The sequence below is a fragment of the Haliotis cracherodii genome, unplaced genomic scaffold, assembly GCF_022045235.1.
Source record: "Haliotis cracherodii isolate W230 unplaced genomic scaffold, xgHalCrac1.p SCAF_7, whole genome shotgun sequence".
Taxonomy (NCBI): domain Eukaryota; kingdom Metazoa; phylum Mollusca; class Gastropoda; order Lepetellida; family Haliotidae; genus Haliotis; species Haliotis cracherodii.
In genome coordinates, this window is record NW_027266330.1 from 40,070,356 (window position 1) to 40,095,563 (window position 25,208).

A 25,208-nucleotide genomic window follows, 5' to 3' on the forward strand; every position below is an offset into this window, starting at 1 on the left:
CATCATCATGAATGAGACAATTACTTATTACAATGCTACAAAGGTAATGGCATTTACAAATTGTAACTATGCAAACTTTTTTGAGTCTCGTGTCTTTCTCCCAAATTTTGTTTAAAATCAGTATGTAATACATACTGATAGTCACGTTGACTTTATAGGCAAGAATTTATATCTATAACATATACCACAATTTTATTGACATGACATGTGTATATATATGTTGTACCTGCTGAGGTGAATACAGAGGGAAAGAAAGGTTTCTTCTTCCTCAGTGTTCCAGGCTATCAGTGACAGGAAGCACTGTTTGAGCAGTCTTAGATGTGCGTCTCAGTTTCCTCTTTCTCAGTGTTCCAGACTATCAGTGGATGGAAGCACTGCCCGAACAGTCTTAGATTTGCGTCTCTGTTTCCTCTTTCTCAGTGTTCCAGACTATCAGTGGATGGAAGCACTGCCCGAGCAGTCTTAGATGTGCGTCTCTGTTTCCTCTTTCTCGGTGTTCCAGGCTATCAGTGGATGGAAGCACTGCCTGAGCAGTCTTAGTTGTAGTCTCCGTTTCCTCTTTCTCAGTGTTCCAGACTATCAGTGGATGGAAGCACTGTTTGAGCAGTCTCAGATGTGCATCTCTCTTTTCTCTTTCTCAGTGTTCCAGGCCATTAATGGATTGAAGCATTGTTTGAGCAGTCTTAGATCTGCGTCTCTGTTTCCTCTTTCTCAGTGTTCCAGGCTATCAGTGGATGAAAGCACTGTTTGAGCAGTCTCAGATGTGGTCTCTGTTTCCTCTTTCTCAGTGTTCCAGACTATCAGTGGAGGGAAGCACTGTTTGAGCAGTCTCAGATGTGCGTCTCCGTTTCCTCTTTCTCAGTGTTCCAGGCTATCAGTGGATGGAAGCACTGTTTGAGCAGTCTTAGATCTGCGTCTCTCTTTTCTCATTCTCAGTGTTCCAGGCTATTAATGGATTGAAGCACTGCCCGAGCAGGCTCAGATGTACGTCTCTGTTTCCTCTTTCTCAGTGTTCCAGGCTATTAATGGATTGAAGCACTGCCTGAGCAGTCTTAGATGTCCGTCTCTGTTTCCTCTTTCTCAGTGTCACAAGCTATTAATGGATTGAAGCATTGTTTGAGCCTCTCTGACTCTGAGATGTACGTCTCTGTTTCTTCTTTCGTGGTGTCCCAGGCTATCAGTGGATGGAAGCACAGTTTGAGCAGTCAGATGAAAGTCTGTTTCTCTTCTTTTCTCAGTGCTCCATGCTATTAATGGATTGAAGCACTGTTTGAGCAATCTGAGATGTACATTTCTGTGAGTTGAGATGTACGTCTCTGTTTCTTCTTTCTCAGTGCTCCAGGCTATCAGTGGATGGAAGCATTGTTTGACCAGACTGAGGTGTACATGTATGTCTCTGTTTCTCTTCCTGGCTCCAGGCTATCAGTTGATGGAGGCACTATTTCAGTAGTCTTAAAAGTACATCTACGTTTCTTTTTATGGTGGAAGCCCATCTGTGCAAAGAACAATCATCATTATTAGAGTTTTGACTTCAATCCTTTCTTGTGATTTGTTGCTTTTGTATTGAACATACAATAAACAATTATCTCTTTGAAAGCATTTATTCACAATTGAAGTCCCTCATGCTCTACATTCATTCTCCCATGACATCAACTGACAGTCTGTGGTTATTGTTTAGTGAGTGGTGGTGACATCGGAACTGGCCCGAGATCCTACTACAATTAATTCACACATCAACCTTATTGTCATATACTGTCAGCATTTATTACATTCGAAAATACCACAGACTGAAAAACCATAAAATAGTTACCTTACTCAGATTCATTTCGCTGCGATGTATTCTTTGTTAACATGAGTGAGTGAGTTAGGTTTAACGCCGCTTTTAACAGTATTCCAGTTATATCGCGGCATGTCAGCTTAATGTGGGAGGAAAGCCCGAAGTGATACAGGTCTCAGACGTTTACCACTTCGGTGAAACCCACGAGCACGGATATGGTGCTGACAAACCTAGAAACATAATCGGGGCGAACCGGGATTCGAACCCACAAACATAGGTTTCTGGCGTGCCCAAGGGACGCAACTCTGCACAGCAAATCGCGGCGCCTTACGGCGACTGGGCCACCCATGCCCCCCTTTGTTAACATGATTCAAGCAGTATTAATGATCTTCTGTTGCAATATAGCACTTGTGTCAGCTAATCAAGATGTTTGATACAATATTTACTACATTCACAACAGGATCTCAAACTTTCTACCCACCTTACATTCAGCTGCCTTAGGGGATAAAGTCACATGTCCATCCAAAATGTCACATGTCAACACAAAAAGTCACATGTCAACCCAAAAAGTCACATGTGAATCCATAAAGTCACATGTCAACCTATGAAGTCACATGTCAACCCATGAAGTCACATGTCAAACCCATGAAGTCACATGTCAACCCAAAAAGTCACATGTCAAACCCATGAAGTCACATGTCAACCCATTAAGTCACATGTCAAACCCATGAAGTCACATGTCAAACCCATGAAGTCACATGTTAACCCATGAAGTCACATGTGAACCCAAAAAGTCACATGTCAAACCCATGAAGTCACATGTCAACCCATGAAGTCACATGTCAACATAGGACCTTACAGTAAGAATATGGAACAAGGAACTCACACAACACACGCCACTGTGGAACCTTACAACTGTCATCAGTGTTCTTATTAGTGTTCCTATTAGTATTATGCAAAGTTACAAAGTTACTATTAATCACCAGTGTATGCTGTGCAAGAGTCAAGGTTCAGAATATGATAGCTTCATAAACAGACTTGTATTTATAACAGGGATGCACTGTCACGCTGACATGATACACGATGTATCAAGGTAGGACTACAATACACAAGAACCTGATAATTTAATCACCACAGACAATTAACTTTTACACTGATAAATAGAATATAATTCATTGCTTCATGACCTCATGCCATAATACTCCTAGCATGGAGAGGCTTACGGATTCAGCTCAAGGAAGTCCAAGAGACCTGCCATTTGGTACTTCTTCATCACGGACAGTGACGTCACTCTACTGCACCCCAATGCCTGTGTAGAACATTTTGTCATCACGGACAGTGATGTCACTCTACTGCATCCCGATGCCTGTGTAGAACATTTTGTCATCACGGACAGTTGTGGTCACTTCAGAAGTCTCATTATGTTTCCCTCACTTCATATAAGGGTGCCATTTTAATTATGCTCAAAGATTAACTAGGCTACATATTGAGAATGTTTATCCATGTGCATCAGGACTATTGATCCATATACAGTAGAACATGACTATAAACGAACACGGTTTTAACATAATAACACCTATGGTAACTGTTTCTAAAGTCCTGACTGCTATATATTATCATGTAAAATTCATGTGAGTAACAAATTCTGAGTAACAAACCAAGATTTTTCACACCAAAGAGTCATAACTCTTAATATATTCTAACATGAGTGACAAACTCCATCAGTGTCAGTCCGCAGTGAACCATCAAACGTACATGGAATATACTCACTGTAGTTCAGTACACAAACGGATTAGTGAAACTGAGTGAGTTTCAATTACTTTCATCTGTGAATCAACAGTGAATCCAATCTGCAACGTATCAACATTGCCACTACAGTAAACAAACTGATTAGTGAATCTCAATTGGTATAAATTACTTTTATCTGTGAGTCAGCACTGAAATTGTGACAGTTTACATTCGCAGCCTTCACGTATGATCCTAAAACTAAATACTCAATACCTTTCCCCATCACCTTTGTTCTCCGAGGCCACCAGTACTCTAGTATCTGTCTGTACTTTAGTATCTGTCTGTACTTCAGTATCTATCAGTACTCTAGTATCTGTCACTATTCTTGTATCTGTCAGTACTCTGGTATATAAGCACGTGTAATGACTGACTGATGTCACACACACAATCACACTCAGTCACACAGACAGTCACACATAGTCACACAATGGGTCTGGACCATGAGGACCTGGCCAGGTTCCCGACACAGCATGTTAATTCTTTTCTCGGCAAGTTAACATCCATGGGGTAAATCTAAAATGCTGACCCACACGTAAACATGCTAGGAGAGTGTTGAAAGTAATTGGTCCAATCAAATTTCATGATTCAGAGTAAACTTCCACTTCCTCCAATGGCATGCAGCAACACAAGTGAGCGGTGTTCATTATCAGAAGTGCAACTTCCATCCCAGCAAGTACTGTCCATGTAATCATCTATGGCAGTTTAATAAAACATCCCTGCTTGACATCATCAATCCTGTGTTATGTCTCCTGTAGAAGAACATTGGTTGCCATGGAAATGTCATTGTTGGTAACCTGGAGAGCATGCCTTACTCGGTCCTGGCTAAATCCCATCTCTACAAGTCGTTGCACCTACAAGGAGAAAACCAAACTAGCTACAAAAAACAACAATTGTACAAATGTTTAAGTTCAGTTAAGCTATAGCAGCATGATCCACATGCAGTGTTTGAAACTGAGGGGGTCCTGATGTTTGTAAGGTTTGCTCCTATGGTATTTGAATCTGGGGACCCCCTAACTCTTTCACTTTGACCTCAGGTCTACGACAACCTTGACATTCATGCCTAAAAATCCAAAAATTGTGAAGGTGTTTTTATTTATATTTCCAACTTTATCTCCCTGCTTGTAAATACTCTTGTCATATCAACAGTGAAGCTTTTCAATTCCAGTCAGAAAGAAGTTTTTTGAAGCCACGATGAAAAACCCATTCAGAGCACCTTGGAGGTCATCGTTGTCACTGTACTGTTTTCCACAAAGGTGTTCTTTCAGTTTAGGAACCGGTGGAAATCAGCCAGATGAGAGAAGTGATTAGAGACACATGAAGACATGCTGGAGGAGAGATGTGATTAGAGATACATGAAGACATTCTGGAGGAGAGATGTGATTAGAGACACATGAAGACATGCTGAATGAGAGAAGTGATTAGAGACACATGATGACATGCTGGATGAGAGAAGTGATTAGAGACACATGAAGACATGCTGGAGGAGAGATGTGATTAGAGACACATGAAGACATGCTGGAGGAGAGATGTGATTGGAGCAATTGATGACATGCTGGATGAGAGATGTGATTAGAGTGATTGATGACATGCTGGATGAGAGATGTGATTAGAGTGAATGATGACATGCTGGATGAGAGATGTGATTAGAGTGATTGATGACATGCTGGATGAGAGACATGATTACAGTGAATGATGACATGCTGGATGAGAGACGTGATTAGAGTGAATGATGACATGCTGGATGAGAGACGTGATTAGAGACACATGATGACATGCTGGATGAGAGAAGTGATTAAAGTGAATGATGACATGCTGGATGAGAGATGTGATTAGAGTGATTGATGACATGCTGGATGAGAGATGTGATTAGAGTGATTGATGACATGCTGGATGACAGACGTGATTAGAGTGAATGATGACATGCTGGATGAGAGATGTGATTAGAGTGATTGATGACATGCTGGATGAGAGACGTGATTACAGTGAATGATGACATGCTGGATGAGAGACGTGATTAGAGTGAATGATGACATGCTGGATGAGAGACGTGATTAGAGTGAATGATGACATGCTGGATGAGAGACGTGATTAGTGACACATGATGACATGCTGGATGAGAGACGTGATTAGAGTGAATGATGACATGCTGGATGAGAGACGTGATTAGAGTGAATGATGACATGCTGGATGAGAGACGTAATTAGAGACACATAATGACATGCTGGATGAGAGACGTGATCAGAGTGAATGATGACATGCTGGATGAGAGACGTGATTAGTGACACATGATGACATGCTGGATGAGAGACGTGATTAGAGTGAATGATGACATGCTGGATGAGAGACGTGATAAGAGTGAATGATGACATGCTGGATGAGAGACGTGATAAGAGTGAATGATGACATGCTGGATGAGAGACGTGATTAGAGACACATGATGACATGCTGGATGAGAGATGTGATTAGAGACACATGATGACATGCTGGATGAGAGACGTGATTAGAGACACATGATGACATGCTGGATGAGAGATGTGATTAGAGACACATGATGACATGGTGGACAAGAGACGTGACTAGAGACACATGATGACATGCTGGATGAAACGTGATTAGAGCGCATGATGACATGCTGGAAGATAGACATGATAAGGGCACATGATGATATGCTGGATGAGAGATATGATTAGAAACACATGATGACATGCTGGATAAGAGATGTGATTAGATCGAATGATGACATGCTGGATGAGAGACGTGATTAGCGACACATGATGACATGCTGGATGAGAGACGTTATTAGAGACACATGATGACAAGCTGGATGAGAGTGAGTGAGTGAGTGAGTTTGTGCTTTACTGCTGGATGAGAGACGTGACTAGAGACACATGATGACATAATGGATGAGAGACGTGACTAGAGACACATGATGACATGCTGGATGAGAGACGTGACTAGGGACACATGATGACATGCTGAATGAGAGACGTGACTAGGGACACATGATGACATGCTGGATGAGAGATGTGATTAGAGACACATGATGACATAATGGATGAGAGACGAGATTAGGGACACATGATTACATGCTGGATGAGAGACGTGACTAGAGACACATGATGACATGCTGGATGAGAGACGTGACTAGGGACACATGATTACATGCTGGATGAGAGATGCGATTAGTGACACATGATGACATGCTGGATGAGAGACGTGATTAGGGACACATGATGACATGCTGGATGAGAGACGTGATTAGGGACACATGATGACAAGCTGGATGAGAGATGTGATTAGTGACACATGATGACATGCTGGATGAGAGACGTGATTAGGGACACATGATGACATGCTGGATGAGAGATGTGATTAGTGACACATGATGACATGCTGGATGAGAGACGTGACTAGAGACACATGATGACATGCTGGATGAGAGACGTGATTAGGGACACATGATGTCATGCTGGATGAGAAACGTGATTAGAGACACATGATGACATGCTGGATGAGAGACGTGATAAGGGACACATGATGACATGCTGGATGAGAGATGTGATTAGGGACACATGATGACATGCTGGATGAGAGATGTGCTAAGTGACACATGATGACATGCTGGATGAGAGACGTGACTAGAGACACATGATGACATGCTGGATGAGAGACGTGATTAGGGACACATGATGTCATGCTGGATGAGAGACGTGAATAGGGACACATGATGACATGCTGGATGAGAGTGATTGAGTGAGTGAGTTTGTGCTCTACTGCTGGATGAGAGACGTGACTAGAGACACATGATGACATGCTGGATGAGAGACGTATTAGGGACACATGATGTCATGCTGGATGAGAGACGTGAATAGGGACACATGATGACATGCTGGATGAGAGTGATTGAGTGAGTGAGTTTGTGCTTTACTGCTGGATGAGAGACGTGACTAGAGACACATGATGACATGCTGGATGAGAGACGTGACTAGGGACACATGATGACATGTTAGATGAGAAGGGTGCTGACCTGTTCCTCCAGCTGTGGTCCTGAGAGGTCGGAGGCAGAGTTGTGGTTGTCAGGGGGAACATCGTCTACACACAAAATACAACTGAATGACAAGAAGACTGAGGCAATGCTGGTAGGCACAAGATCAAACTTTCATGCAGCGGGGGTTAATGGTATTCTAATTGTGACACCCATTTCATTTTTATGAGTATCTCTTGATCATGGACGAACTGTGCATCATATTGCAAAGCCAAACTTCTTTCATCTTTCAGAAAAATCAGGAGCATCTGACATTATCTTGCACTTGTGGTACATCAGACATGTCAGAGTGGGTCTCGGATGACTCAGACAGACACACAACACACAAGGACATGTCAGAGTGGGTCTCAGATGACTCAGACAGACACACAACACACAAGGACATGTCAGAGTGGGTCTCAGATGACTCAGACAGACACACAACACACAAGGACATGTCAGAGTGGGTCTCAGATGACTCAGACAGACACACAACACACAAGGACATGTCAGAGTGGGTCTCAGATGACTCAGACAGACACACAACACACAAGGACATGTCAGCGTGAGTCTCAGATGACTCAGACACACAAAACACAAGGACATGTCAGCGTGGGTCTCAGATGACTCTAACACACAACACACAAGGACATGTCAGCGTGAGTCTCAGATGACTCAGACACACAAAACACAAGGACATGTCAGCGTGAGTCTCAGATGACTCAGACACACAACACACAAGGACATGTCAGCGTGAGTCTCAGATGACTCAGACACACAAAACACAAGGACATGTCAGAGTGGGTCTCAGATGACTCAGACAGACACACAACACACAAGGACATGTCAGCGTGAGTCTCAGATGACTCAGACACACAAAACACAAGGACATGTCAGCGTGAGTCTCAGATGACTCAGACAGACACACAACACACAAGGACATGTCAGAGTGGGTCTCAGATGACTCAGACACACACACAACACACAAGGACATGTCAGCGTGAGTCTCAGATGACTCTAACACACAAAACACAAGGACATGTCAGAGTGGGTCTCAGATGACTCTAACACACCACAACAAGGACATGTCAGGGTGGGTCTCAGATGACTCTAACACACCACAACAAGGACATGTCAGGGTGGGTCTCAGATGACTCAGACACACACACAAAACACAAGGACATGTCAGCGTGAGTCTCAGATGACTCAGACAGACACACAAAACACAAGGACATGTCAGCGTGAGTCTCAGATGACTCTGACAGACACACAACACACAAGGACATGTCAGCGTGGGTCTCAGATGACTCAGACAGACACACAACACACAAGGACATGTCAGCGTGAGTCTCAGATGACTCAGACACACAAAACACAAGGACATGTCAGCGTGAGTCTCAGATGACTCAGACAGACACACAAAACACAAGGACATGTCAGCGTGGGTCTCAGATGACTCAGACAGACACACAACACACAAGGACATGTCAGCGTGGGTCTCAGATGACTCAGACACACAAAACACAAGGACATGTCAGCGTGAGTCTCAGATGACTCAGACAGACACACAAAACACAAGGACATGTCAGCGTGGGTCTCAGATGACTCAGACAGACACACAACACACAAGGACATGTCAGAGTGGGTCTCAGATGACTCAGACAGACACACAAAACACAAGGACATGTCAGCGTGAGTCTCAGATGACTCTAACACACCACAACAAGGACATGTCAGGGTGGGTCTCAGATGACTCTAACACACCACAACAAGGACATGTCAGGGTGGGTCTCAGATGACTCAGACAGACACACAAAACACAAGGACATGTCAGAGTGGGTCTCAGATGACTCTAACACACCACAACAAGGACATGTCAGGGTGGGTCTCAGATGACTCTAACACACCACAACAAGGACATGTCAGGGTGGGTCTCAGATGACTCAGACACACACACAAAACACAAGGACATGTCAGCGTGAGTCTCAGATGACTCAGACAGACACACAAAACACAAGGACATGTCAGCGTGAGTCTCAGATGACTCAGACACACAAAACACAAGGACATGTCAGCGTGAGTCTCAGATGACTCTAACACACCACAACAAGGACATGTCAGGGTGGGTCTCAGATGACTCAGACACACACACAAAACACAAGGACATGTCAGCGTGAGTCTCAGATGACTCTAACACACCACAACAAGGACATGTCAGGGTGGGTCTCAGATGACTCAGACAGACACACAACACACAAGGACATGTCAGCGTGGGTCTCAGATGACTCAGACACACACACAAAACACAAGGACATGTCAGAGTGGGTCTCAGATGACTCAGACAGACACACAAAACACAAGGACATGTCAGCGTGAGTCTCAGATGACTCTAACACACCACAACAAGGACATGTCAGGGTGGGTCTCAGATGACTCAGACACACACACAAAACACAAGGACATGTCAGGGTGGGTCTCAGATGACTCAGACACACACACAAAACACAAGGACATGTCAGAGTGGGTCTCAGATGACTCAGACACACACACAAAACACAAGGACATGTCAGCGTGAGTCTCAGATGACTCAGGACTCAGCAGGTGTCTTAATTATTGTCAGCATCAATCACAGGGACATTGTATTAATCCAGGCAAATATCCATGTACCTACCCATGTTATTGCGCTGACGTAAGCCAGGTGGTAACAGAAAGTCAGGGTTACCAAATATACCAGGACCGTTTGCTACATTCTGTAAAGACATGGAAGTATGCATTACTGGCATGAGTATACAGGAGCCATAACAAACTTTTTTGAGAGGAATTATTTAAAAGTTGGATCTCTAAGTAAGTAAAGACATGTATGAACAACTTCATTTTTTACAATTAGGAGCAAAGTTTAAGTGAAGGTGCTAATACTAGTACTGTTATCCAGCAAGTCATAAAGTATTTATTTTTATTTGTATCATGTTCTTACTGCTTTGCGTCTCATCAAAATACTCTGTGGGGATGGGGATTACAGATTAGAAATGGTCCCTCGCTTTGTTTGTTTGTTTGCTGTTTAACACTGCACTTGGCAATATTCCAGCTATATGACGGCGGTCTGTAAATAATCAAGTCTGGGCCAGACAACCCAGTGATTGACATCATCAGCATCGATCTACGCAACTGGGATACCATGACATGCATCAACCAATTCAGTGAGCCTGGCCACCCGATCCCGTTAGTCGCATCTTATGGCAAGCATAGTCGCCTTTTACGATCTTACGAAAAGCATGGGTCGCTGAAGATGTATTCTCTACTTGGATCTCTATGGATGCGGTCCCAAGCAACCTATCTGGTCGTAAGAGACAACTAAGTGGATCTAGTGGTCAGACTCAGTGACTTGGTTGATGACATGTATGACATATATCGTTGCTCATAATATCAATCACTGGATTGTCTGGCCACTGTCATAGAGCTTGAATGTTGCAATAAACCCTCATTCCCCCACGAGAGCATTTGGTTTAGCACAGCTAAGTATGGTACAAGTATGGTACTGACATTCTTGGTAACACATAACTAGGTTGAATCTGGGATTCGTGCCTATGTTCATGGCAGCTTTCTGGCAGGTAGGAATTGGGGCACCTCATATGGCTTGCCGACTCCCCCCCCTCTATACGGACAACAAGAGAACGCACCAGTGGCTGTGGCCTGGGGATATCGATGTTTGGGCGGTGGGCCGGCTGTGAGTTCTGGAAGGCCATGACCATCTGCTGCTCCAGCCGGTCCAGCTGCTCCTGTCTCTGCAGCTCCAGCGTGGCGCCCATCGGCAGCTCCGGCGTCTTCGGGGGTGGCGACTGCAGCACCCGCCCCAGCGTCGCATCCAGCATGGAGGCCACACACCTTGGGATCACCACCAGGGACTTCACTTTCAGAAAGTTCAGTCTCCACAGCAACCCACCAATCTAGGGGGGAAAATAGATGGACTATCTACAAAGTAGTCTTACTTGAACATGATATAAGATATTCTCAAATAAATATTCAGGAAAAGAGCAAACTTAACATAGATGTAAGTTTACATAAAAATAGCAGATATAATGAATGTCTAAAAATTGATTGATTTTCAGTTACTATTAAGTGGATTGCTATAGCTTATGTCTGACTTACAATTCCACAGACAGCAACAAGTCTTGTCTCAAACGTGGGACTCGCAACCTGGTGACAGAATCAGGATGTGATACACATGCGTTCATTTTAGAAATCAAACAAAACAGGTGGCACCATGAACAAACAGTTTGTGAATCTGCATAACGTAATGTATTGAATTAATGTTATGTCAGAGCAATCCCAATCTTACAATCTTACATGGAGGAGCATGTTTTGCTGAACATGTAACACCAGAAGAGTGAGTGAGAGAGTGAGTTGTGTTTAACGCCGCTTTTAACAGTATTCCAGTTACATCACGGCGCGTCAGCTTAATGTGGGAGGAAAGCCCGAAGTGATGCGGGTCTCAGACGTTTACCACTTAGGTGAAACCCACAAGCACAGGTATGCCCAAGGGACGCAACTCTGCACAGCGAATTGCGGCGCCTTAGACAACTGGGCGACCCGTGCCCCCTAACACCAGAAGAAGCATGTCAACAAATCTGTACTGAAGTACACAAGTTAGTCCTGTTATTACGCTATCTGGCTATAAAAGTGTTCATTATATATCTGGACTTATTCCAGATTTCATTCAATATTAGTTACATTAATTTCGGCACAGTCGTGTCTGAACTGATCCGCACATTGCACCAACTCACCATGAACTCTCCGTGAACAGGAACATAAGTCACTGGAGATACAACAATGTACAAAGCCTCCTAATACTGCATTCAAAATTCTTTTCAGTTATGGTATTGGCCATAACATTAAGTATGTTTGTAACTAATGCAATACACACATGCAGTATCAAACTCTGCATATAAAACATTTACTTGTCATTTGGTGTAAAGATAAGTATTTGTAGTTGGTAAATAACATTTGGAAGAGTGCAATAGTTTACGTAAACAAAATGCTGAGTCATCACTTCAGCGACCTCTCGTGGGCTGAAACCACTGCTTTGATTCGTGACCTAATTTTACATCAGAATACATGTTCAAACCTTATGGCCTCTCTCGGTACCAAAGTCATCATCATGCTTTAGTGCCAATTTCATACTTCCACTGACCTAATGTTCAAACGGCAAAAGCAACACACAAACTCCTACAGCGCTGTGACCATTACACAAGATGCACAGTGAGGCAGTGTGCATGAAAAGGGAAGAAACAGCACTCTATATTGCATTACCTTATTTTATTTTTTTAAGTAGAGCAGCATTTCACTGTCGGGGTCATGTGTTCAAGATGAAGAATAAGTACCTACTTGAGACAGACTTCATGATGAAGGGGCAGTGCCTGAGAACCGACACTATGTATTTTAGCCATGTATTTGCCATCAGCTGATATCTTTCCCTGGCATCTAAGACGAATCCAGACTCACCTGTAGACCCAGGATGTAGGTCAGCGTCTTCCCTGTGACTGGAACGCCCAGAATGTGAGTCATGGCGACACGTGGAATATCAAAGTAGTACGGCACAAACAGAGGAAACACGAAGCAGATCCTAGACAAAAGATTTACAGAGGGGATGTTAGAGCAGTATACTTTTCAATCGGCTAAAAATCAAGCAATTATGTAAGCATCACCTTTACATTGCAAAAGAACTTGATTTGTATGTTCCCTATATCGGTGATAGGGGATTGTTGTCGGTAAGACATTTGCTATGGGTAAGAGGTGGTTGTGGGTAAGTGTCGGTTGGTTATGGGTAAATGGTGGTTGGTTGTGTGTAAGTGTGTGGAAGGTGAGGTGAAATAGGGTTTAACGTTGCGTCCGAGATTATTGCACTTATATAGCGATGTGCATGCACATGTGTGTGTGTGTGTGTGGCTGCTTGTACTAGTCCGGACTGATGCCGATTTATAGTGCCAGCACACTGAGATACCATGCTGCAGATTAACATGAATACCCCACTCAGACACAGTATACTGACTCCGAGCCGACCAGTCCTTGTTTTAAGCCCCTTAATGCCAAGTGCCAGTCAGGGTAACAACAAGTACCATCTTTTAACATCTTTTGGTATGACGTGGCCGGGGATGGAACCCCGGACATTACCCTCTCCGGGCGGACGCTCAACCACTAGACCACAGAGGCGTGTGTGTAAGAGGTGTTAAAGGTAAGAGGTTGGTGGGGGTAAGAGGTGGTTGGATCTAAGTGAAGGTTGTGGGTAAGTGGTGGTTGTGGGTAAATGGTGGGTGGTTGTGGGTGAGTGGTGGTTGTGGGTAAATGGTGGTTGTGTGTAAGTGGTGGCTGTGGGTAAGTGGTGGTTGTGTGTAAGAGGTGTTAAAGGTAAGAGGTTGGTGGGGGTAAGAGGTGGTTGGATCTAAGTGAAAGTTGTGGGTAAGTGGTGGTTGTGGGTAAATGGTGGGTGGTTGTGGGTGAGTGGTGGTTGTGGGTAAATGGTGGTTGTGGGTAAATGGTGGGTGGTTGTGTGTAAGTGGTGGTTGTGGGTGAGTGGTGGTTGTGGGTAAATGGTGGTTGTGGGTAAATGGTGGGTGTTTGTGGGTAAATGGTGGGTGGTTGTGTGTAAGTGGTGGTTGTGTGTAAGTGGTGGTTGTGGGTAAGTGGTGGTTGTGGGTGAGTGGTGGTTGTGTGTAAATGGTGGTTCTGGGTAAGTGGTGGTTGTGGGTAAATGATGGGTGGTTGTGGGTAAATGGTTGGTTGTGGGTAAGTGGTGGTTGTGTGTAAGTGGTGGTTGTAGGTAAATGGTGGGTGGTTGTGTGTAAGTGGTGGTTGTGTGTAAGTGGTGGTTGTGGGTAAGTGGTGGTTGTGGGTAAATGGTGGGTGGTTGTGGGTAAATGGTGGGTGGTTGTGTGTAAGTGGTGGTTGTGGGTAAATGGTGGTAGTGGGTAAATGGTGGGTGGTTGTGGGTAAATGGTGGGTGGTTGTGGGTAAGTGGTGGTTGTGGGTAAATGGTGGTTGTGGGTAAATGGTGGGTGGTTGTGGGTAAATGGTGGCTGGTTGTGTGTAAGTGGTGGTTATGGATAAATGATGGGTGGTTGTGGGTAAATGGTTGGTTGTTGTGGGTAAGTGGTGGTTGTGGGTAAGTGGTGGTTGTGGGTAAATGGTGGTTGTGGGTAAATGGTGGGTGGTTGTGTGTAAGTGGTGGTTGTGTGTAAGTGGTGGTTGTGGGTAAGTGGTGGTTGTGTGTAAGTGGTGGTTGTGGGTAAATGGTGGTTGTGGGTAAATGGTGGGTGGTTGTGGGTAAATGGTGGCTGGTTGTGTGTAAGTGGTGGTTATGGATAAATGATGGGTGGTTGTGGGTAAATGGTTGGTTGTTGTGGGTAAGTGGTGGTTGTGTGTAAGTGGTGGTTGTGGGTAAGTGGTGGTTGTGTGTAAGTGGTGGTTGTGGGTAAGTGGTGGTTGTGGGTAAGTGGTGGTTGTGGGTAAATGGTGGGTGGTTGTGGGTAAGTGGTGGTTGTGGGTAAGTGGTGGTTGTGTGTAAGTGGTGGTTGTGGGTAAGAGGTGGTTGTGGGTAAGTGGTGGTTGTGAGTAAGTGGTGGTTGTGGGTAAGTGGTGGTTGTGGGTAAATGGTGGGTGGTTGTGGGTAAATGGTGGGTGGTTGTGGGTAAGTGGTGGTTGTGGGTAAATGGTGGTTGTGGGTAAATGGTGGCTGGTTGTGTGTAAGTGGTGGTTATGGATAAATGATGGGTGGTTGTGGGTAAATGGTTGGTTGTTGTGGGTAAGTGGTGGTTGTGGGTAAGTGGTGGTTGTGGGTAAATGGTGGTTGTGGGTAAATGGTGGGTGGTTGTGTGTAAGTGGTGGTTGTGTGTAAGTGGTGGTTGTGGGTAAGTGGTGGTTGTGTGTAAGTGGTGGTTGTGGGTAAGTGGTGGTTGTGGGTAAGTGGTGGTTGTGGGTAAATGGTGGGTGGTTGTGTGTAAGTGGTGGTTGTGTGTAAGTGGTGGTTGTGGGTAAGTGGTGGTTGTGGGTGAGTGGTGGTTGTGTGTAAATGGTGGTTCTGGGTAAGTGGTGGTTGTGGGTAAATGATGGGTGGTTGTGGGTAAATGGTTGGTTGTGGGTAAGTGGTGGTTGTGTGTAAGTGGTGGTTGTAGGTAAATGGTGGGTGGTTGTGTGTAAGTGGTGGTTGTGTGTAAGTGGTGGTTGTGGGTAAGTGGTGGTTGTGGGTAAATGGTGGGTGGTTGTGGGTAAATGGTGGGTGGTTGTGTGTAAGTGGTGGTTGTGGGTAAATGGTGTTAGTGGGTAAATGGTGGGTGGTTGTGGGTAAATGGTGGGTGGTTGTGGGTAAGTGGTGGTTGTGGGTAAATGGTGGTTGTGGGTAAATGGTGGGTGGTTGTGGGTAAATGGTGGCTGGTTGTGTGTAAGTGGTGGTTATGGATAAATGATGGGTGGTTGTGGGTAAATGGTTGGTTGTTGTGGGTAAGTGGTGGTTGTGGGTAAGTGGTGGTTGTGGGTAAATGGTGGTTGTGGGTAAATGGTGGGTGGTTGTGTGTAAGTGGTGGTTGTGTGTAAGTGGTGGTTGTGGGTAAGTGGTGGTTGTGTGTAAGTGGTGGTTGTGGGTAAATGGTGGTTGTGGGTAAATGGTGGGTGGTTGTGGGTAAATGGTGGCTGGTTGTGTGTAAGTGGTGGTTATGGATAAATGATGGGTGGTTGTGGGTAAATGGTTGGTTGTTGTGGGTAAGTGGTGGTTGTGTGTAAGTGGTGGTTGTGGGTAAGTGGTGGTTGTGTGTAAGTGGTGGTTGTGGGTAAGTGGTGGTTGTGGGTAAGTGGTGGTTGTGGGTAAATGGTGGGTGGTTGTGGGTAAGTGGTGGTTGTGGGTAAGTGGTGGTTGTGTGTAAGTGGTGGTTGTGGGTAAGAGGTGGTTGTGGGTAAGTGGTGGTTGTGAGTAAGTGGTGGTTGTGGGTAAGTGGTGGTTGTGGGTAAATGGTGGGTGGTTGTGGGTAAATGGTGGGTGGTTGTGGGTAAGTGGTGGTTGTGGGTAAATGGTGGTTGTGGGTAAATGGTGGCTGGTTGTGTGTAAGTGGTGGTTATGGATAAATGATGGGTGGTTGTGGGTAAATGGTTGGTTGTTGTGGGTAAGTGGTGGTTGTGGGTAAGTGGTGGTTGTGGGTAAATGGTGGTTGTGGGTAAATGGTGGGTGGTTGTGTGTAAGTGGTGGTTGTGTGTAAGTGGTGGTTGTGGGTAAGTGGTGGTTGTGTGTAAGTGGTGGTTGTGGGTAAGTGGTGGTTGTGGGTAAGTGGTGGTTGTGGGTAAATGGTGGGTGGTTGTGGGTAAGTGGTGGTTGTGGGTAAGTGGTGGTTGTGTGTAAGTGGTGGCTGTGGGTAAGTGGTGGTTGTGGGTAAGTGGTGGTTGTGAGTAAGTGGTGGTTGTGGGTAAGTGGTGGTTGTGGGTAAGTGGTGGTTGTGGGTAAGTGGTGGTTGTGGGTAAGTGGTGGTTGTGGGTGAGTGGTGGTTGTGTGTAAGTGGTGGTTGTGGGTAAGTGGTGGTTGTGGGTAAGTGGTGGTTGTTGGTAAATGGTGGGTGGTTGTGGGTAAATGGTGGTTGTGTGTAAGTGGTGGTTGTGGGTAATTGGTGGTTGTGGGTGAGTGGTGGTTGTGTGTAAATGGTGGTTGTTGGTAAATGGTGGTTGTGGGTGAGTGGTGGTTGTGTGTAAGTGGTGGTTGTGTGTAAGTGGTGGTTGTGGGTAAGTGGTGGTTGTGGGTAAATGGTGGTTGTGGGTAAATGGTGGGTGGTTGTGGGCAAATGGTGGTTGGTTGTGGGTAAGTGGTGGTTGTGGGTAAATGGTGGTTGTGGGTAAGTGGTGGTTGTGGGTAAGTGGTGGTTGTGGGTAAATGGTGGGTGGTTGTGGGTAAGTGGTGGTTGTGGGTAAGTGGTGGTTGTGTGTAAGTGGTGGTTGTGGGTAAGTGGTGGTTGTGGGTAAGTGGTGGTTGTGAGTAAGTGGTGGTTGTGGGTAAGTGGTGGTTGTGGGTAAGTGGTGGTTGTGGGTAAGTGGTGGTTGTGGGTAAATGGTGGGTGGTTGTGGGTAAGTGGTGGTTGTGGGTAAGTGGTGGTTGTGGGTGAGTGGTGGTTGTGTGTAAGTGGTGGTTGTGGGTAAGTGGTGGGTGGTTGTGGGTGAGTGGTGGTTGTGGGTAAGTGGTGGTTGTGGGTGAGTGGTGGTTGTGGGTGAGTGGTGGTAATCGACTTTGGAGGTAAGAGGTTGTTGGGGCTAGGGGATTATCATGAACATGATGAAGATGTTTTTTTTCTCACCAATCAGGTTAATAAATCTACTCATCAGAAAAAGACCGTTAATATCTACGGTAGCTGATAATACCAGGTATACGGAAGAGGGGATATGGTAACTGGGGACAGGGTTCAGGGGGAATCACTAACAATGTGGGGAGGACCTCAGAAATATTTGGCTCTGTCTATCCAACATTTGGCTATTTAACTGCACTTTCATTCACTTGAAGGAGTCTCTGTACACCATAATGCACTGGAAAACAAAATCTGTACCAATCTCTGTAACACTGATACCCTTGTCCTGGGACCTACAGACAAGTGGGCGTTGCCTGTAACACTGACAACAAAGTCTTGGGACCTACAGGCTAGTGGGCGTCCCTGTAACACTGAAGGACTAACAGACAAGAGGGCGTTCCCTGTAACACTGAAGGACTAACAGGCTAGTGGGTGTTCCCTGTGAAACTGAAGGACTAACAGACTAGTGGGTGTCCCTGTAACACTGAAGGACTAACAGGCTAGTGGGTGTTCCCTGTGAAACTGAAGGACTAACAGACTAGTGGGTGTCCCTGTAACACTGAAGGACTAACAGGCTAGTGGGTGTTCCCTGTGAAACTGAAGGACTAACAGGCTAGTGGGTGTTCCCTGTGAAACTGAAGGACTAACAGGCTAGTGGGTGTTCCCTGTGAAACTGAAGGACTAACAGACTAGTGGGTGTCCCTGTAACACTGAAGGACTAACAGGCTAGTGGGTGTTCCCTGTGAAACTGAAGGACTAACAGACTAGTGGGTGTCCCTGTAACACTGAAGGACTCAAAGACTAATGGGCGTTCCCTGTAACACTGAAGGACTAACAGACTAGTAGGCGTTCCCTGTAACACTGAAGGACTCACAGACAAGTGGGCGTTCCCTGTAGCACTGAAGGACTAACAGACTAGTGGGCGTTTTCTGTAACACTGACAACATGGTCTCGGGACCTACAGACTAATGGATGTTCCCTGTAAGACATTTTTAATCAATTCTTAAGAAACATCCTGAGTAAAAGCCGGGTGGACTGACTGAGAAGCAGCGTAACTTACGGTCCTGTTGGCAGATTCTCCACGGATATCTCCAGGTGTTGACACACCCACAGTGACACCAACTCCACACCACAGGCCAGGGCTCCTGACGACATCAGGTACGACTGAAATACATGACAACAATAAATCAAGACAAGTATTTGATCTTCTCCATTTTGTCAATTGTATACTGTCTTCTCAGGCTTGGTTGAAGCAAGCTCTATGATCATGAAGTCTAATGCTTCAAACAAAGATACAACACTTTATCAAGGACCATCGCAAAGCGCCATCTTTCTTTGTGGTAAGGTAAGCAGTAAATGTATTAAGGAGTAATGCAGGAAAAGTTAAAAATATGTGTATTACTACTGTTTGGGTTAGGACTTGAAGACAGTTCGTTATCATGATTACGGATATACAGACACATCGGAGGCAATCTTAAAATTAATCCATTAAGTTGTGCTTTGATAATTCTCAGGCAAAATGAATTAGAGACTGACACAACATTCAGGCAGTTATGTCAGCCATTTAACTATCGCCATAAAACTCGGTGAAAGCTATAGATCACTAATCTACTGTATACATAGATGTAGTGCTTGTTCTGGGGATAACATGGAGCTGGTGGATATAACAGGACAATTTGTAGTGCTTGTTCTGGGGATAACAAGGAGCTGGTGGATGTAGCAGGACAATTTGTAGTGCTTGTTCAGGGGACAACAAGGACCGGGTGGATGTAACGGGCCAATTTGTAGTGCTTGTCCTGGGGATAACAAGGACCGGGTGGATGTAGCAGGACAATTTGTAGTGCTTGTTCTGGGGACAACAAGGACCAGGTGGATGTAGCGGGACAATTTGTAGTGCTTGTTCTGGGTACAACAAGGACCTGGTGGATGTAGCAGGACAATTTGTAGTGCTTGTTCTGGGGATAAGGAGCAGGTGCATGTAGCAGGACAATTTGTAGTGCTTGTTCTGGGGATAACAAGGACCGGGTGCGTGTAGCAGGACAATTTGTAGAGCTTGTTCTGGGGATAACACAGAGCTGGTGGATATAACAGGACAATTTATAGTGCTTGTTCTGGGGACAAGGACCTGGTGGATATAACAGGACAATTTGTAGTGCTTGTTCTGGGGATAACACGGAGCTGGTGGATGTAACAGGACAATTTGTAGTGCTTGTTCTGAGGATAACAAGGAGCTGGTGCATGTAGCAGGACAATTTGTAGTGCTTGTTCTGGGGATAACACGGAGCTGGTGCGTGTTGCAGGACAATTTGTAGTGCTTGTTCTGGGGATAACACGGAGCTGGTGGATATAACAGGACAATTTGTAGTGCTTGTTCTGGGGATAACACGGAGCTGGTGCATGTAACAGGACAATTTATAGTGCTTGTTCTGGGGATAACAAGGAGCTGGTGCGTGTTGCAGGACAATTTGTAGTGCTTGTTCTTGGGATAACACGGAGCTGGTGGATATAACAGGACAATTTGTAGTGCTTGTTCTGGGGATAACACGGAGCTGGTGGATGTAACAGGACAATTTGTAGTGCATGTTCTGGGGATAACACGGAGCTGGTGGATATAACAGGACAATTTGTAGTGCTTGTTCTGGGGATAACAAGGAGCTGGTGCATGTAGCAGGACAATTTGTAGTGCTTGTTCTGGGGATAACAAGGAGCTGGTGCATGTAGCAGGACAATTTGTAGTGCTTGTTCGTGGGATAACAAGAAGCTGAAGACCACATACTACAAACTTTCTGGATCCAAATCTGCGTTCAAAGATCCTGAAGTAATAGACCAGCATGCAGCACACAAACAGATCCTTGAGATCAAGAAAGGCCACGCGGGAGGAGAGAAGCCGCCATATCTGAAACAAAACCCACACCACTTGACATGTGCAGCTGATTGAAGCACGACAGTATGTCTACCTAATCCATCCATAAACTAATATGTAATGAGGTTGCAACTTGTTTAAATTACATATATATTACATATTACATATTACAATTTCTCTCACACTGTAAACTCTGCAATGTAGAATGGACCAATAGCCTGCACTACTGCATTATCCACAACCAAACTGTCCTCTGTTTGAATGACCTCAGGACAATTCACCTCTGAGCATAAACAGCCATGAGTATAAACTGCCTTTGTATAAACAGCCATGAGTGAAAACTGACATGAGTATAAACTGATGTTAGTATAAACTGCCTTTGTATAAACAGCCATGAGTGAAAACTGCCTTTGTATAAACAGCCATGAGTATAAACAGCAAAGAGTATAAACAGCCATGAGTGAAAACTGCCTTTGTATAAACAGCCATGAGTATAAACAGCAAAGAGTATAAACTGACATGAGTATAAACTGCCTGTGGGTCATACAGGTACATTGTGGTGGTGTGTGTTACCTGGTGTTTCTCCAGCAGCAGCTGTGGGTTGTACAGGAGGTAGCTCTTGTAGTGCTGTAGTGGGAAGGAGAAAGCAAAGGATGCCGCCAGGGACAGCCACACAAGACCCTTACTCACTGGAGCTTTGTCTGGAAACAGAGCAGCATTACCATGACTAGTCACACTATGTTACTGATAATTGACATGATGGTGGCCACTAGTACTTTAAACAAATTCAAGCATCAACAGATATTATCTGTGTATACTACATGCTGTTCTTCTAATAAAGCTATCACCACAGAAACACAGAATAGAACTGTGCTACTTGCTGTATCTAACCATTTCAGGACATCCAAATGACCGGCATTCACAGTTACCATGGTTACACTCCTCTCACGTCAATTGCAACATCAAATGGTTGTTTACGATGTTTACTTATTTCTATGTTGTTTACTCTATCTTGCACAAAAACCCAATAAGCACATGACCACTGTCATGCTGTGATCAATGTTTATCCTTGCCCTCTGATGTGTGTGTTTATTCAGATGATGGTCCCTAGGATATATAGCAATCAGTGGTTCCCATTTGGCATTTTTCAGGTTGGGGGTAATTATTCAATATAAGATTGGGTTATAAATCCAGGTCTGATGTGGTGAATTAATTCCCTGTTGAGCAATATGCACACGACAGCACAACAAGACAGGGATTATCAGTTGTGCTGCAAAACAAGGTTTAACAGATAAAAAGTTGATTGATCACTGTTTTCCAACTCAAAGCATTTTTACAAACAAACATGAACATCATGAAAAAATAGTTGTCACATGTTCTATCTCAGATGACAAATCGACAAATACCAAACCTGGTAATAGGAGACAAAGCAACATGCCCTAAAAGAGGGGTGGTGTATCAACTCAATTAACAATGTCAATATTGGGTATGATCACCATTTGAGTTGATACCGGCAAGGCAGCGGTAGTGCATTGAAGACACCAGACGATTGAAAACAGCCTGGGGGATGTTGTTCCAAATGTCAACCAAAGATTGGCCCAACTGAGCTAGTGTTACCGGTTGGTTGTAAATAGAGGTGTAACGCTACGGGAGGGTCGCGATACGATACGTATCGTGATACACGGGTCGCGATACGATACGTATCATGATACAGTGTTTACTGGTACAAGCTAAGCCAAGTTGATGTCTTTCTGCTCTCTAAAAGATGTGACAAGTACAGTTGAAGAAGATTTAATGTGTTTATTTACTGTTATAGCAAATTGTCAGCAATACAGTATGTTTTACTGAAACAACAAACTGGCTTTGAAACTGTTAAACGTATTTCATGTATTTTCTTGTGTATAGTGCGCACCAATGTATAATGCGCACCCCCCTCTAGCGGGTTCAATATTTTGGAGAAAAAAAAAATTGAATATTATGCGCAGAAAAAATTACACTGTACTCCTTCAGCGAAGTCTGGCAAACGAACGGGTGATGAGAAACTTCGCCAGTACAAATTCGAAATTTGAGATAAAAAATCACCAGACATGTTGATTTACCGTTTAAATTGTATTTTTTGTTCAGCTAGGCATTGTTTTATATCCAGGGATTAAGATTACCTTGTGTATTTTCTCGTAAACTAAGCCGGACAAAGCAATCAGCTTTACACACGTTTTCTTGGAATCTACCAGTGATTCGGTCAAGACACACCCAATGATATAACTTTACAGGATGTTAATGCAAGGATCGGCAAAAGTTGTATCTGAAACTATTTTTTTTATCAGGAATAATATATTCCAATATCTTGTTAATTTATGTGCAGCTTTTACTAAACATATTTAAAATAATAATAACCCTAAGCGAAGCAGCTGATCGCTATTGCCGGGTATTATTTTTTACATGCAACCAGTCTGACCAGTCACCGTCAAGGCTCCCGTGCACGTGATCGCTTGATCGCAAGAATTACGTGTTGACATAGAATCGTCCAACAAAAACAAATATGACTTTTAATGAATGACGAAAAGTATGGCATTTATGACATATGTATCCATTCACTGTCAACTAAAGTTCGCTTAAAGGCGTCAATGGCGGTAATCTGACCATGGTTGCTGTTAATAACGGTGAGTTGTGCGATCTTCCGATCGCTTCACACACGATTTCGCCGAAATTAATTAAAACAATATTATAAGGAATTTTGAATAAAATTAATTAAATAAGTTACAAACAAAAGACCAGATATACAAAGAACACTTTTTATAGCCAGACAGTGTAATTACACGAATAATTTGCGAACTTCAGTATGGATTTGTTGACATGGTATTTCCAGTGTTACGTGCTCACAGTAATGTCTTTCCATGGGGGAAAAAAATTCAAAACTCATTAATTCGTGTATAATGCGCATCCCCTTCTACACAGCTGTATTTTTTGAAAAAAAGTGTGCACTATACTCAAGAAAATACGGTAAGTAAAACTGTTATGAAAATATCGTATGTATCGCGATACATGCTTTCCAAATCGATGCATCGTATCGTGGGCTGTGCATCGGGATACAATACTGTATCGCCGTATAGTTACACCACTAGTTGTAAATGCACTATAATCGTTTTCTTCTTTTTTTAAGGTTTGGGAAAGAACATGTTCATTATCCCACTAAAGAATTATATTCAATAGAGCAAATTACAAGACGTTCACATATCACAGAGTAATGTCACTGATTGTATGTGTAAAATGTTATAGCTTTTATAAAGCGTGTTTCAAGTCACTGTCACTCAGTGAGGTGACACGAATATTTAGAAATTCTTTTAATTCCACAATATCACAGTTTGTGACCCCGTTTGTTCGTGTTACACTTACAGAATCCCGAAGATCCGTAAACTGATAGCATTTGGACACAGTTATTCTTCTCCACGGTCAGATTTGTCTGTATCTGTAATCTAAATACGGAAGCGGAAGCACTTTGCCCTCGGTGCTCGCGCACTTTGATTACATCATTTGCATCGCTTACGGCAATGAATCGCATTACACACTAAGCATGACACAAGCATTAGTCGAACGATCATTCTCAAAAGGAACATGGATTGGCTAGGTAACTTAGATGTCTGTTTAAACGGAATAGCACCTTTAAACTAATAACATCATTTTTATTTGCTTGAGCGATATATATGTAAGGGAGATAACACAAGCTCCTCACAGCGATAGTACGTTCCCGGAGCTCTCTATACTATCGCTGCCACCAGTCAAAACTCCCCACTGTGAATAGGTGGCCACAAACCTGCTTGGAGTTGAACTCGCAACCGAATGACCGTTGTGTTTACAAACAAGTGTCGACTGTCGTGCGCCGAATACACTTATCGCTGCTAAATTACTTTCTTCGTTTGTCAGTTTGAATTTCTGTTTCATTAAAACTATCGTGTTATTGATATAATAAGAATGTAAGGAAGAAGTTGGTTGATTTTCCGTTAGTCTGCAATCTCGAACCAATCTGTTTATCAAAACAACAAAGTAAATTCGTCTGGAAAACATGGTCAGTCGTAAACCTTTTCAAATTGAAATATGATGGCATTCCCAAAGACATAAACAAAAGTATAAACGTTACTACATATGGGGTTGGAGGGCAAATTTCAAGATTCTTGTAATGGCCGCGCCCACACTGGTGGCAGCGATGTTACCGAGAGTGTAACGAAGGTGTCACGCGCTGGGAAGGAGCTTGGGAGATAACAATGTCTATATATTATATTCTGTACAACTTATTACATTATTAATCACAAATATGAAGGTCACGCTTGACCTCCGCTGTTGTGTCAGTAGTGAAAATGAATAGATTGTGCACAGTAAAATAAATAGTTTTTAAGTGTATAATTCGGAATAAAATAGATTATTGTCAAAGCAATATGTAAAGATTATTCGAAA

The 25,208-nt window shown here is 43.9% G+C and overlaps 1 protein-coding gene across 1 annotated transcript; it reads right to left on the reverse strand.

The window, feature by feature from the left end:
• Positions 1-1,604: 1,604 nt before the first annotated feature.
• LOC139447260 (ubiquitin-associated domain-containing protein 2-like) lies at positions 1,605-24,236 on the reverse strand. The gene is made up of 10 exons (XM_071228526.1): positions 24,153-24,236; positions 21,333-21,460; positions 20,673-20,792; positions 18,957-19,060; positions 13,089-13,209; positions 11,736-11,783; positions 11,267-11,533; positions 10,261-10,339; positions 7,593-7,657; positions 1,605-4,416 (listed from the first exon to the last, which is right to left on the reverse strand). Exons 1-10 carry the CDS (start codon positions 24,181-24,183, stop codon positions 4,306-4,308), a joined length of 1,074 nt encoding a protein of 357 aa, XP_071084627.1. The 5' UTR covers positions 24,184-24,236; the 3' UTR covers positions 1,605-4,305.
• Between the last annotated feature and the right edge of the window lie 972 nt (positions 24,237-25,208).